Genomic DNA, 16,014 nt, shown 5'->3' with positions numbered 1-16,014 from the left:
ACAAGCAGAGAGAGATAAGTTTGCATTCTCATGAGGTGGTGTGAACAAATGTTTGGAAAGGTGATTAAACCAACCTTCACATCCTGGCAGAATTGTTCTTGGCTGGGTTTAATGCAAAGCAACAGTCTCTCAAAATGCAATTGTTTGTAATATGAAGCTGTCTTTTCTCAAGATTTGCCATTTTCATTGTTGATGTACCTATAAAAGACTATTGTGGGAAGTGTTTTTGTGTCAGAAGATATCATATCTTTTGTAATTTGAATGGCTGCTGTGCCTTGGAAAAGACAAGGAACATGTTTTAGGGCACCTGACTTGCCTGTACTTGTCTTTGTTTATTTAAGCCATTATTAGCTTCAAGTGCCATAGCTATATCATTTTAAACAGGAGAACTTGATGTTTCAATACCTTTCTAATTTAAAGTCCCAATTTTAGATATATTTTGTCTGAGAATGGATGAATTTACCAGAAATAAGAAAAACGGCCGCAATTTAAAAAAAATTTTTTTCATTATTATTATTATTATTATTATTTGTGACACTGGACCACAAAACCAGTGACATGGGTATTTTTTTTAAAATAAGTAAGATTTCCATTGATGTATGGTTTGTTAGGATAGGACAATATTTGGCTGAGATACAACTATTTGAAATTCAGGAATCTGAGGTTGCAAAAAAATCGAAACATTGAGAAAATTGCAATTAAAGTTTGCGCTGCATTCACTCACACTTACAAAATTTACAAAAAAAAATTACAAAATATCCTCATGGAACGTGATCTTTACTTAATATCCTGATTTTTTTGGCATAAAAGAGTTCAGGAGTTCACATTTACATACAATTAGAGGGAGTAAAGTTTAATGTGTATTTGGTTTGGCGTACTGTCCAGGGGGAGGGCTCCGAGCTCATGGGTAGGTTTAGGTCTGGGGTAGGGTAGGGTCTGCGTCTCAGATTGACGCTAAAGGATGCCACTCACCTGTATGACACCTTGGGTTCTGCGTGTTATATTGACGCTAAAGGGTGCCATGTGTGTAGTATTTCGACGAAATGTCATATGGCGTCACCTGGCGTTGTGTTAATTATCTGAAAGTGCTCCTCACAAACTTTGTTAATAAAACATCAAAAATCGATAATTTTGACCCACTGCCACAAATATACCCGTGCGACTTCTGAGTGGTTTTGTGATCGAGGGATACATTTTATGTTGTGAACTCAATATTGATTATTTTTAATTCCTACTTGGATGTTCTAGACTTCCAGATGAAATTTTGTCCATGTAATAGTCCATTTATTACAGCATTGTTATAGGAATATTATATTTTTACTTACAATGTAGATGTGTCCAAAAAAAAAAAAAGAAAAGAAATAGAATAGGATGCGCTTTCTGCCCTCTCTTTTTCCGTTCTGGAGTGCGTCACAAAAATGAACCGAATCTTACGATAAAAATATATATATAGAAAGCTTGAAATGTGAAATGAATCCATATGAAACCAACCAGAGGTACAGAGGGAATCTGCTCAAACCTGGATGTTTGTGAATAAGCGCTTCCCAATGAGGAACGAACAATGCACAAGAGTGAAAATCGCGTCGTACTTGATGAATTTAAAAAAAAAAGGATTACAATTTTCCATTTTCAAAATGTTCCTATATTGTTTCATTAAAGTTCATACTTCAAAAGTTCTCCACAAATGCACCCTGTTTAAAACCTGAACAAACACCAAATGCAAATGGTGCAACAAGTGAAAACAATTGTGAAAATGCAACAAAAAAGTTCTAACACCTAATATTATAAATCGCTTCATTTATGTTTAAAATATGAACGAAAGTCTTATTTGTTTTGGAACAACATAAGAGAGAGTAAATGAGGATTTTTTTGGGGGGAAGCGTTCTTACTTCTCTACAGAGAATGCTTATTTTCTTTATGCTTTATTCCTTTCACCCTAAGGTATGGAGAACAAACTGCTGTAATTATAAAATAAGAATAGTCTTAGAATATTCTCAAACTACAAATGTAATAACCCAATCTACTAATGCAAAAACTTCAGAAGAGTCACACGAGAAACTCCAGAGAACCGTCTAAAAAAAATAATTGGTTATGTTTTGGGTTCACTGAACATAAATCAGAGGACCCAGAGCTTTATAACCCTATTGGTCATGCAAACATGGAGGTAAACTGAATTTGAACTAGCATGAAAGAACATCTGCCGATTGCAGAAACGGATCAGGTGACCTGACCTCACAGACCAGTCCATAAAGCTTTCTCAAAAACAAGTTCTCCGTGTTCTTTCTCATATGCGCTGCCGGCTCCAACCTACTCATCCAGACCTCTGCTACCCTACTTTGTTTTGCTTTCCTACCCTTCTTAGTCTCAGATGTCAGACGTCTGAGCAGCAACTCCTCCAGTTCGTACACTGAGTACGTCAAGCGGTGTGCGACTCAACCAGTGACTTATGTTTGTCCTCACACATATTTGTATTTGACTGATAGCAAAGTGGAATGTAAAAGTCACATTTAATCATGGAGGATTTAAGAGGAACAGGAGACAACTAATTTCCTCTTCATCTCCGATGTCTGACGTTGGAGACAGTGCTCTTAATATATCTTTGGGGAAGGCCAATTAGAGTAGTGATGATTTGCCTTTGCATGGTTCATGGCATGGGAGGATGGAGTGAAATAACTGACCACTCAGATAGGAGGAGCGTTGATGTGGAGTGGGTGTATGCTGGGGGTAGTGGTCTTAACAAGCACATACTGTGGAAATAGAGACATGTTTTCATCAATGGGAGGTGGATTGTGTTTGCACATGCTGATGTGTGAGTAAGTGTCAGGCTGACTAGTCTTGTTCAGTACACTGGTCTGCAGTTCTTATTCACTTCATCAGGTAGGACACTTTCTGATTTCTATATAAATAGAATACTGTTTAATATGTATTTGAACAAGCCAAATGCACTATAGGCTAACCATGTTTATTGAGAATGAGTTTGGATAATAAACTGAAAACAGAAATTTACAAACATGCAGCTGATATGAAATCATATGCAGTATTTTGAATCATGTATATTTGTAATGATAAAGCAATAATCACTATCATTATTAGTGCTTGTATTTTAGAGTTTGCCCTTAACTTTAAAATATATACATTGGTTAAAAATATTAAAATGGAAGTGCCTGATTTCCTTCTGCAACATACAGGTACATAAATGATACCTTGAACTTTGCAGCTTGTTGAAGAGAAGTGTGCTGTTATTTGTGGTCGTGTTTTTCCCCTGTTGAATGATAATATGACCTGAGGTTGGACCCTTTGACTCGGGCCAGTTAGCAACCGCTAAGGAAACAACCTGAAACACCTTAGAAACAGATTAGCAACACCTTAGAAACCAAACCACCCAGAACATAGTAACACCATAGCAAAGCACAAAAACTTCTGAGAATGGCAACCATCCAGTAGATATGGAAGCTTGTTTCTGCCACTTAATGAAAAATAAAAAAAGGTTATTGCGACTTTTTATTTCACAGTTCTGACTTTTTTTTCTCACAATTGCGAATTTACATCTCGCAATTCTGACTTTATTTCTCAGATATGCGACATATAAACTCAGAATTGCATGATATGAAGCTGCAATTGTGTGTTATAAAGTCAGAATTGCGTGTTATAAAGTCAGAATTGCATGATATAAAGACAGAATTGTGAGATATAAAGTCAGAATTGCAAGATATAAAGTCAGAATTGCGTGATATAAAGTCAGAATTGTGAGATATAGTCAGAATTTCGCAATATAAAGTCACAATTGCGAGATATAAAGTCAGAATTGCGTGATATAAAGTCAGAATTGCGATATATAAAGTAAGAATTGCGTGATATAAAGTCAGAATTGTGAGATATAAAGAGATATAAAGTCAGAATTGTGATATATAAAGTCGCAATTGCGTGATATAAAGTCATAATAGCAAGATATAAGGTCAGAATTGCGAGATATAAAGTCAGAATTGCAAGATATAAAGTCAGAATTGCGTGATATAAAGTCAGAATTGCGAGATATAAAGTCAGAATTGCGAGATATAAAGTCAGAATTGCGAGATATAAAGTCAGAATTGCGAGATATAAAGTCAGAATTGCGAGATATAAAGTCAGTATTGTGAGATATAAAGTCAGAATTGCGTGATATAAAGTCAGAATTGCAAGATATATAGTCAGAATTGCGAGATATAAAGTCAAAATTGCGAGATATAAAGTCAGAATTGCGAGATATAAAGTCAGAATTGCGAGATATAAAGTCAGAATTGCGAGATATAAAGTCAGTATTGTGAGAAATAAAGTCAGAATTGCGTGATATAAAGTCAGAATTGCAAGATATATAGTCAGAATTGCGAGATATAAAGTCAAAATTGCGAGATATAAAGTCAGAATTGCGAGATATAAAGTCAGAATTGCGAGATATAAAGTCAGAATTGCGAGATATAAAGTCAGAATTGCGTGATATAAAGTCAGATTTGCAAGAAATAAAGTCAGAATTGCGAGATATAAAGTCAGAATTGCGAGATACAAAATCAGAATTGCGACATATAAAGTCAGAATTGCGAGATACAAAGTCAGAATTGCGAGATATAAAGTCAGAATTGCGAGATATAAAGTCAGAATTGTGAGATATAAAGTCGCAATTGCGTGATATAAAGTCAGAATAGCAAGATATAAGGTCAGAATTAAGAAATATAAAGTCAGAATTGCGTGATAAGTCAGAATTGCATTATATAAAGTCAGAATTGTGTGAAATAAAGTCGCAATTGCGTGTTATAAAGTCAGATTTGCGAGAAATAAAGTCAGATTTACAAGAGATAAAGTCAGAATTTTGTGATATAAAGTCGCAATTGTGAAATATAAAGTCAGAATAGCAAAGATATAAGGTCAGAAGTGCGAGATATAAGGTCAGAATTGCGAAATATAAAGTCAGAATTGGAAGATATAAAGTCAGAATTGCAAGATATAAAGTCAGAATTAAGATATAAAGTCACAATTGTGAAATATAAAGTCAGAATAGCAAGATATAAGGTCAGAAGTGCGAGATATAAGGTCAGAATTGCGTGATATAAAGTCAGAATTGCGAGATATTAAGTCAGAATGCGTGATATAAAGTCGCAATTGTGAGAATAAAGTCAGAATTGCATGATATAAAGTCAAAATTGCGTGATATAAAGTCATAATTGCGAGATATAAAGTCAGAATTGCGAGATAAAGTTAGAATTGCGAGATATAGTCAGAATTGTGTGAAATAGTCGCAATTGCGTGTTATAAAGTCATATTTGCAAGGTATAAAGTCAGAATTCTGTGATATAAAGTCAGAATTACGTGATAAAAAGTCAGAATTACGTGATATAAAGTAGAAATTGCTTGTGAGATATAAACTATTCTGAGGGGTAAAAAATTTTGTCTTTTTTTCTCTTACAGAATTGGCCTGATAACTCGCAATTGCAAGTTTATATCTCACAATTCTGAAAAAAGATGTCCGAATTTTGAGATATAAACTCACAATTATGTGTTATAAAGTCAGAATTGTGAGATGTAAACTCGTAATTGTGAGAAAAAAAAAGTCTCAATTATGTCTTTTTTTCTCACAATTGCGACTTTATTTCTCACAATTCTGACTTCATGCATGAAAAGTCGCAATTATTATTATAATTTTTTTTTATTATTCAGTGCCGGAAACAAGCTTCCATAAGTAGATGCTATGGAGCAAACACCACTCATATTCACATTCTTTTGCAAATGTATACATCTGCTGATTTAATATTGACAGCAAGAAATTATGAATTATATGGAGTCATTTTGTATATTTAACATCAGCAAGACTGTGTTGAGTTATAAGAAAAAGTCACACTGGTTGATTCCTTTGGAAATTTATATAGGTGTGATGGTTAAAAAATGAAGTTATTTTAGCAAAAGCCTGTTATGACAGTCATAGCACTTTTAGTCTGGTGCATTGTTCCCATCATTCTGCACATACAGTATGGCTCATTTAAGAAGACAGTCATTAACACACACATTTACCTTGCTTTTTTAAATGAAGACATACCATTGTCAATTTCTTTCTTTCCATTCCAGTCATGTACACATATACAGTGGAATAAAATGTTGTTTGTACAACAAAATGACTGTCTGCAATACCTGACAGACAGGATCTAGATTATGTTGCTCTACTGAAACAATAAACAAAAAAATAGATCAGGTGAATATACACTAGTGTTCACTGCGAATAATAAAAGCATGCAGTATAATGGTATATGTTAGCATGTTGCTAAGCTAATGTTGCTAAGCTAAAAATAGGACCAGAGCCATTTTTAAGTGCAATTGGACAGCAACAACGTGACCTGAACTCATTCACTTTAATGAGAGCTGGAGACTGGCTCATTTACAATCCTGTCACATTGCTTCTTGTATATTTACTTGCATGACTGGAAATTGCTCACAGGGGGGCATTTCCAAGATGGCCGCCAACTGAACCTATTTCGGCTGCATCTGAAATGGTATAATCTCTTGAGTAGGTTATTTTGAGTGAGTACTCACTTTGAGATTGCTAAAAATAAAGTATGTTCTATCTATATAGCATGAATCTACTGACTACTACATTTACCATTTACCATCAGTTGCATCGCTTTAGTGCTGTTCACAAATCCTTTCCCGTGCAAAATTTCCTATATGCACACTTCAGAATTTTGCCAGAAATAGTATAGGTAATCTGGGTACTTCTACTGAGAATTCAGACATACTTGGTCACATGTTATTTTCCTATATAGTCATTATAAGTCTGTGATTTTGGTTGCAGCCTTTGGTAACAGACACAAATACTGATATTGATAAATACTCTATATTTGTTACACTTATTTACTTTGAAACTTTAGTATTAAGATTTCCTTTGACATACTTTTAAAAAGAGTACTAATTGCAGAAATAATATACTTAAAAATAATACACTTAAGCGCAAACTGAAATTAATGTTTTCATAAAATCAAGCACTTGTCAATTACAATTACATGAAAATGTATTATAATTTCAATAAAATTAAAAGTAATTAATTTTAGAACATATTTATATGTAATTTCATAATTGCTTCTATTTATCTTTGAAATATGGTTAAAGTGAACAGCAGACGACGCTGTCAAGTATTCATGGTAAAAATAAGAATGTAATTACACATTTGTAATTAATTAAGTTGCAATTTAGTACATTTAAAATATCTTAACTTTAAATATAATTTCAAATAACACACTTCAGGTCAAATTATGACAAAGTACATGTGCTTTAATATGTTAGTAACACACCAAATACTTTTAAAGCATGATACAAGTTTATTAAAATGATGATTTAACATGTACTTAAAACTTTTAAGTTGACCTCACAAAGTGCACTTTTTAAGAATCAGTCATAAAAGTGCTGCTCTCTTTAAGTACACCAAAGTGGCCTTTTAATTAATCTAGAGGTACAGGTATTTATATATATATATATATATATACTTTTAAGATTACACTACAAGTGCGCTTCTTTTTCACAAGGGTTCACAAGTACATTTTGAGATTTCCTCCTCCACAAATGATACATGTGATTCCACCTTTAAATCTGGCAGCAAATTTATGCTTTCTTCCTTTCAGAACAGCCTCGGGAACACACGATGCATTCAAACGCTCCCTCTGCATGCAATTCTTTTGGAACGGAGGGATTGTGTAAAATCTTGTTGTTAAAAACATTAACATCTCTTGAGCTCAGACAAAGCTAATGTTTTAGTGAACTGCAGTCTTAAGGCTGGCTAATATATTTGTTGTCCACAACTCCCATGGTGGCAGCTTGCATCTATCTGATGAGAACTTAAACACGACAACAGAAGCTAAATTACTGCATTGGGCTTTTATTGTGCTCTGCTAAACAAAATGTCCGACAGATGTCCGTGTCATTCCATCTGCTGTTAGGCCTAATTCGAACAGCCGTTTGCGTTAAAAGCCCAGTCAACAGAAATATATAAGGCCCATCTCTGCTGTCCCAGCGGGTAAGGAGAGATAATTGTTTTTTTAGTGGCCACACTTGTGCTGGTGAGGTAAATTTCCTCATGGTACTCTACCTCTCCAAAGTGAGAGAAGAGCAGACTAAGTAAATCTTTAACTAGATCAGTGATGATTTTAGTGGCCAGTCTAACACTCTACCAGATGGTGGTGCTCACACTACACTTCTGATTAAACTGAGTGTAGATATTTTGTTATGATCCACTATTGAGTATTCTTGTGTAAGACTAAAGACTGCCCTTGTGTAACTTATTTCCGTTATGTTATGCGCCCATCATGGACACACCTAGATTAAATAAGAACGTGATCCTTTATTTTTCTAGGAAGGTCCCATTGAGATTAAAATAAATCTCTTCTTCCAAGGAGTCCTGGCCAAGATGGCCATACTAAACATTACAAGCAAACATATAACACACATGAGGAATTCTAGACAATCAAAGCAAAATATTCATAATAAATCAATAAATTAAGTAAAACAGCAATATGATTCATTCATTTCACACTGCAATAATCGTTTAAATAAATTCAAAGGAGGAATTTCCTCTAGGCCTTGGACACACACACACACACGTAAGTTTGGAGGATAGCAAAATAAAGTAAACTGTGACATATTATACCCAAACATTCATCACGTAGTGGACTACCGGTAAAATTTATATCAATTTGAGACCAAAAAATAATCAGACACTTTGACCTGACGAGGTTTTGCTAAAGTGTCTTTCTTTAATTGCTAAATGCGACCTTTTTACACCACAAACTCAACAAAATGAAGCATTTCTTGGTAATTTGTTGTCCTAAATTGGTATTATTTAATTGTGTACTTAAATTTAACAGCTGACAGATATTCAAACTAACTCATTTGTGAGACTTGTATGTATGTACAGCAGCAATTTTAAGGCTTCAAGGGCTTTAAGATAGCGATTAGAGGATACAAGAATGTGCAGCTTGTATCCTCTATCTATTCTGCAGAAGAGTTTCAGATATTTCAGTGTTGAAAAAAAACCAAAACATTATTTTTGACAAAACTAGATTGCACTTAGTTTATTATTTCAGATGTCTGTTTACAAGACTACAATTGAAAAATGTATATTATATAAAATTCAACCTGCCAAAAAGGTTAAGAGTGACTGTTACACGCTGACGCTGAAATCCACCCACGTTCTTTGACCGACGGTGGCAGTGTTTTTCAAGTTATGTCCTCGTGGACAATCTAAGCACTGTGGACAAAGACACTGCATGCCAATTTTCAAGTCAATCACACTGACTGTTGCGTTGCTATAGCCTAGCTGCTTTCCTGTTTTAATTTTATTTGATCAAGAATCACTTTATTGGCCAAATGCATCAGCAGATACACAGGAATTTTATATGGCCATCAGTTACACACAAACTCACACACAAACATATAGCTACAAAAAGCGTGTCTAAAACAATCAAAAAATAATAAAATAATCCAAATAGTGCTAAATCAGCTATTCATAAGGGAAATGGCCTCACCAAGTGGCCAGTTGTCCTTTTTTCACGCAACCACATTCAACCGAGCCCTGCACTGAATGTTTAGTGAAAATATCTCACTCTGTTCAGGGGGGATAGACATTTTAGTAAAGGACGTCAATCGAAATTTCAACTTTTTTGATTGACAATCAGACTCCAGAGAGGCTACTAAAATGTATTTCAAACACGGCTTAATATTAAGAAATGTGCATTGTGCAACAAAGAAGTACTCCAAATAAAGTTTAATTATAATTGTATCAGTCTCAAGCAATATGTCCGTAAATATATTAATGGATTTGTTGTAGCCTTTACATTACTTACGAAATAAATGTACATTTGTAAATACGGTATCGGTTTTTGTTCCAATCAGGCAAAAATCTAGAACTTGTATGCAAAGTTTGTCTTCGATTCCAACGATAAAAGACACTTGATAGGAGTTATGAGCCATGTCGTACTGATCGCTGTAGCTGTGGCGCCACCATCAGGCCAATGGGCTATATGCACGCATAAATTCCGCATTTGACGTAAGGATGCTCGTCCATTTCCGGTTGTGTAGATTAAAGCGGAGGAAAACCGCAGAAAACGGGATTATGGCAGAGTCTTCAATATTTACTGTCCTCCCGTCTTTGAAACGAAACGTACATACGTTTAGATGTAATTTTATATATAGTTATGTTTATTTAATATAATTTTAAAAAGAAGCATAAACACAATGAGGGGTGTCTGTTTTATCTGTTTTTGTGACTAACGTTTCATTAGTATAACCATGGAGTATAAAATTCAATATAAATTCTCGGTATTGCATTGGACTCTACGATCGGCGGAAGTTATCGAGCATCCTTAATCCTTCACCGGAAATAACGCCGTGCATAGAGCCCATTGGGGCGAGCTTTGGTGACGTAGATGGGGTGGGTACTGGCAGTGTTGTAGTACTCGAGACTCGGACTCGGTCTCGAGACCATATTTTAATGGTCTTGGTCTTGTCATGGACTCGTGTCCATTTGGACTCGGAATTGACTCGTACTCGAACATTTTTTTTTAGGACTCGGAATTATTCCCGAGTCCACTCGAGTTCAATTAAAAATATTTTTCATGATTATTAATGTATGTTAATAAAATATTTCTTTAAATTGATTGACACGCCCAGTGATTGGTGATTTTCTAGTGCGCAACTGCGCATGACAAATTGTAATAAAATTACTTTTAACACCACCTACTATGTGGCCTTTTTACCCTAAACTGATCATATTTTTTAAACTCTAAGTAAATTCAGTAAAAAAAAAAAAAAAAAAAGGATTTCTCTAAGTAAATAAAAGTAAATTAGGTAATCAACCCTCACTGGTCTCGGTCTCGACTCAGACTCGACCGTCTCTGGTCTCAGACTCGACTCGGACTCGAATCTCTATGGACTCGGTCTTGACTCGGACTCGACTCTCTCTGGTCTCGGTGTCGACTCGGACTCGAGTGAGGTGGTCTCGACTACAACACTGGGTACTGGACCATCATCCCACAAGTTTCAAGTCTCTCCGACTTACGGTTTGGTCTGCCCGATCACTTTTAAAGGAGAATGCGGATCCTTGGAAATTCTAACAATTACAATAGGGATACGTACATGCTTGAAAAAAAAATAAAATCTCTATGTTCAAATACATAATGTAGCAACTGTACAGTACAATGGGGAAAACACAGGCTCTTCAGAGCACTTCAAAGTAAATGGCATATTTAATGTCATTTGGCAAACTAATGTAAAAGTAATCTCTGCCTTTTTTACGGTCTCCATTTAAAGTTTCCATTTGCTGTACTGTGCATGCTGTCTGGGAGGAACAATTAAGAGTAATTATTATCTAACTTAAGAGTAGTTAGCTTGCTCTTGTCTTTACAGACATATTTGCTGTGGGTATTTCATTGAGAAGCAGCATGAGAACACAACACATGCACAACTTAAAGTTGGTTAGTCTTGCACATTTAGTTCATGCGTCCCCTGTACAGTCAACTAACAGCCACCTACTGTTACACTCATTTAAACAACAAAAAAGGGCTAAATCAAATGGTGACGTGCAGAACTGCTTTATTGCATCTCGTGGGCCTGAGGAGAAGAAATGCAGGGGTGATATTTCATTATCCTGTAACCCTTGGCACCCCGACGTTTTGCTCTTTCTTTAGCAATGAACACCACATCTGTAACTGATATGGCTGGTGCTTTTACAGAAGAATGCACGCTTTTTAAAATGTCTTGCCTGTGAAACCAAAGAAACCCAAGTTCATTTGACATATAAATGAAACTCTAAAATGTGAGGTGTGTGAATGAAGAATTGAATGGATGCATGCAGAGTGATGATTCTTTCAGAATTGATTTAATTCCAGTTTAGTTCCTGATTTTGAACTGCAATCAGAACTGTTCATTGTGATCCGAAATGAAATCAATCCTGTGGGGTTTAAATCAATGAAAGTGCATACTTTACTAAATTCAGATTTTTGCTGCAAGATTGCATTTGAAACCATACTGAAAAGCACTTTAGTACGCCCCCTTGTGGCCAACTGAGGACTACATTACATTTGTGATGTAGAAAGCATTTTAATATTAAAGCGCTGGCTTTTGATTCTATCCTGGTAGAAGCACACTCATTTCTTTTTTTTTTTTAAGAGCAAACAGGTTTGGTTTTCTCACAGGCACTTTCCACAGCCTAGACCCCTGTGACCTGTTTATTTAGGTGTGTGCTGATTAGAAATTCTCATGCTGAGATCCTTTCAGCACTGTGTGTGTGGAACATAACAACTCGACAATGCTCTAAAACACTTTTCTCTCCCTCTCTCTCTTTCTATCTCCTCCATCAATGAATGCTGTAGTTAGAAAAGCATGTTCACTGCATTGAGCACAGAGACTTGTAACACATATGTGGCTTTATTATACAACCACCATCATAATACAAAAGAATGTGGTTACTTTGTCAACTCCAGAATACAAAAGAGAAAATTAAGTTTAAATCTCAATTCATTCACTATTGTGAAGTTTTCATTTTCCAGTATATATTCCTAACATTTGACATAATGTATTTTCGCATCTTGACCCAGTCTACTGAGTGATAGTCAAGAAAAAAAAACAACAACAACAATTCTGAGAAAATGGAAAAAGCAGTTTCACTAAAATGTAAATTAATGTCTCTAAATGTATAGTAATACAGCCTTGAAGGTCTCTGCACCATTCAGAATTTAATGAAAATCAAATTGACAGTTTCTGAATTTGCATTTCAAATGTGAATGTACAGAAATTAAAATAAATTGAATTTGAAAGACATTCATATGACTGTACCATTTAAGCATGAAAGTGGAGGTTGTCAAGACAAACTTTGAATATTAGAACAAATGTTTATAGTCCGATGGATGGATGGATGGATAGGTGAGTGGGTGGGTGGATGATTGATGGATGGATGGATGGGTGGGTGGGTGGATGTATGGATGGATGGATCCATGGATGGATGGATAGATGGTTGGTTGGTTGGTTGGTTGGGTGGGTGGGTGGATGGATGATTGATTGATGGGTGGGTGGGTGGGTGGGTGGATGGGTGGGTGGGTGGGTGGGTGGATGGATGGATGGATGTATGGATGGATGGATCCATGGATGCATGGATGGGTGGATGGATGATTGATGGATGGATGGATGGATGGATGATTGATGGATGGATGGATGGATGGATGGATGGATGGATGGATGGATGGGTGGGTGGGTGTGTGGGTGGATGGATGGATGGGTGGATGGATGGATGAATGGATGGATGGATGGTACGAGAGATATAACGGCAAATAGAATGATAAAGAGAATGATAGAAAGTTAGGTAGTACGGAAGATAAAACGATAGATACAGTAAATAGATGGATGGATGGATGGATGGTACGACAGATCTAAGGGCAAATATAGCAATAGTTAGAACGATAGGATGGATACTTTGATGGATAGTACAATAGATAGTATGAAAGATTTAACAGCAAATATAATGATAGACAGAATGATAGAAAGTTAGTACGAAAGATAGAATGATAGATAGATGATGGATAGATGAACAAATGGATGGATGGGTGGATGGTACGACAGATCTAAGGGCAAATATAGCAATAGTTAGAATGATAGGATGATGGATATAATGATGGATAGTACGATAGATTGATAGTACAATAGATAGATAGATAGACAGACGGACGGATGGACGGACAGATTGATGATGGATGGATGGATGGATGGATGGATGGCCTGAACTTTTATTATGTTTCCATGACTGAGAACCATCTGATAAACGCATTACAACATCAGTGTCACCACTCATTAACTAAGAGAGCGTTTTAAAGGTATTCCAGGTTGTCAGATCAGTGTTGTTTCAAATGTTGAATGCTTAGTCAGCATCTGTTTCTGATAGCAGAAGTAGCATGATCAGAGAAAACAGATTTAATGTACAGAGCTTAATAAGGGGGCGTAGCAGGAGCTCTTTCATGGCCGATGTTTACGGCCTGTGGCTGTGCTAACGATGCCTCTTCCTCTGACAGTTTTTGTTGCTCCCTCTTTTATAGGAGTCAGGAGGCATTTGCCAAGACACACTCAAGACATACCCTGTGCGTAACGGAACGCATTCGTTGAAACATAAGCAAAAACAGTGGACCGAAAAATGGAGAACCAAACCTCAGGAATGAGTGAGAGCTTCCACGTCAACTGCAGTATGTCTGGAAGACACGGCTTCATCTTCACCTTCATTCCCGTCGTCTATGGATTCAATTTTGTCATAGGGGTCATTGGTAATAGCATGGTGGTGGCTGTCATCTACCGCTACATGAAGCTAACAACAGTAGCGAACGTCTTTGTGCTCAATCTAGCTATTTCAGACCTTACCTTCCTCATTACGCTGCCATTGTGGGCCACTTTCACAGCCACGGGTTACCACTGGCCGTTCGGCACCTTTCTGTGCAAGGCAAGCGCAGGACTGGTCATCTTCAACATCTACACTAGCATATTCTTCCTCACCGCTCTTAGCATTGACCGCTATCTTGCTATCGTACATCCGGTGCGCTCCAGACGCCGGCGCACGCTTCTCTACGCTAACCTCACGTGTGTACTCATATGGCTGTTTGCCTTGCTGCTCAGTGCACCTACAGCGCTAAGCAGGAGTGTGTATGACTATGGGAACTCGACTTTGTGCGCTGTGTGGCACCACAGCGAGCAGATACACTTCTTAGTTACCCTTAGCGTGCTAAAAAGCGTTCTAGGTTTTCTTGTGCCGTTCCTCGTCATAATCACCTGCTATTGCCTGATTGGTCGCGCACTACTGGATTCCAGGGGTGTGTTGAGGAAAAGCGTTCGCTCTCGGGAGGACGAAACATTGCGGATGATAGCCGCTACTGTGCTAGCGTTCTTTGTTTGCTGGGCTCCTCACCAAGCTTTCCACTTCATGGAGCTGCTGGCCATGCTTGGCGTGGTGGAAAACTGCCAAACACTGGATGTTATTGACACAGCCATGCCATTTACCATCTGCATCTCCTATTTAAACAGTTGTGTAAACCCCATTCTTTATAGCTTTGTTGGACAGAACTTTCGCAAGAACCTACTGAGGTTGCTAGGCTGTGGGTCTGGACAAACTAGCAGTCACTTTAGCATTAGCTCAAAGATGAATGTCCATTCCCAATGTACCTCTGGACAGCTCAATCCGAAAAGCAACAAGAATGATTCAACACCCACTGTTAAGACATCTTAAATGGAAAAAGCATAGCTAAAATGTTGTATTTGTCTGTGTTTTGGGGATTTTAAGGTACTACCAAAGCACAATGCTAGTTAGTTATGTTACTGTATCAGTAACAGTTCTCAGAACTTAGAATAATAGAGCTCAAATGTCTGTGCCTTTAGACATTTCACAAAGATGTTTTATCCTGATGTTAAAATTAAATACACGTTAGCATACTAGAATACAATTTACAGATATACAGTGTGGTATATTTTAGAAGAATATACTACAGTGCAAACTGAATTTTATCTTTTTGTACAGTTAATTGCATGTTATTAAGTAAAATTCTGATGTTAAAGTGTGCTTTTGAATGTACTGTAAGTGTATTTATGACAAACTTAATAAATATACTTTGATGTCATTTCTTTTGAAACTTGTAGGCTATGATATACTGTATACATATATGTATAGTCATGTTCAAGAAACTAATTTGAAATTATTCCAGCTTTGTGACATGGTGCATTATCCTGCTGGAAGTAGCCATCAGAGGAAGGGGACATGGTGGCCATAAAGGGATGGACATGGCCAGAAACAATGCTCAGGTAGGCCGTGGCATTTAAACAATGCCCAATTGGCACTAAGGGGCCTACAGTGTGCCAAGAAAACACCCCCCACACCATTACACCACCACTACCAGCCTGCACAGTGGTAACAAGGCATGATGGATCCATGTTCTCATTCTGTTTATACCAAATTCTGACTCTGAATGTCTCAAGAGA

General features: G+C 36.7%; 1 protein-coding gene across 1 annotated transcript; it reads left to right on the top strand.

Moving 5' to 3' along the window:
• The first annotated feature begins 2,785 nt into the window (after positions 1–2,785).
• On the top strand, positions 2,786–15,649 carry agtr1b (angiotensin II receptor, type 1b). Its single transcript, XM_039666913.2, has 2 exons — positions 2,786–2,877; positions 14,094–15,649. Exon 2 carries the CDS (start codon positions 14,189–14,191, stop codon positions 15,266–15,268), a length of 1,080 nt encoding a protein of 359 aa, XP_039522847.2. The 5' UTR covers positions 2,786–2,877; positions 14,094–14,188; the 3' UTR covers positions 15,269–15,649.
• Positions 15,650–16,014: the final 365 nt, after the last annotated feature.

The sequence above is a fragment of the Pimephales promelas genome, chromosome 22 (genome assembly GCF_988280905.1).
Source record: "Pimephales promelas chromosome 22, fPimPro1.hap1.1, whole genome shotgun sequence".
NCBI lineage: Eukaryota > Metazoa > Chordata > Actinopteri > Cypriniformes > Leuciscidae > Pimephales > Pimephales promelas.
The sequence above is the reverse complement of the archived record's forward strand: the minus strand, read 5'-3'. Positions and strand labels throughout refer to the sequence as shown.

What these genes read in the sequence shown, in the direction of transcription:
- agtr1b (XM_039666913.2), top strand. Translation starts at nt 14,189, where the DNA reads ATGGAGAACCAAACCTCAGGAATGAGTGAGAGCTTCCACGTCAACTGC.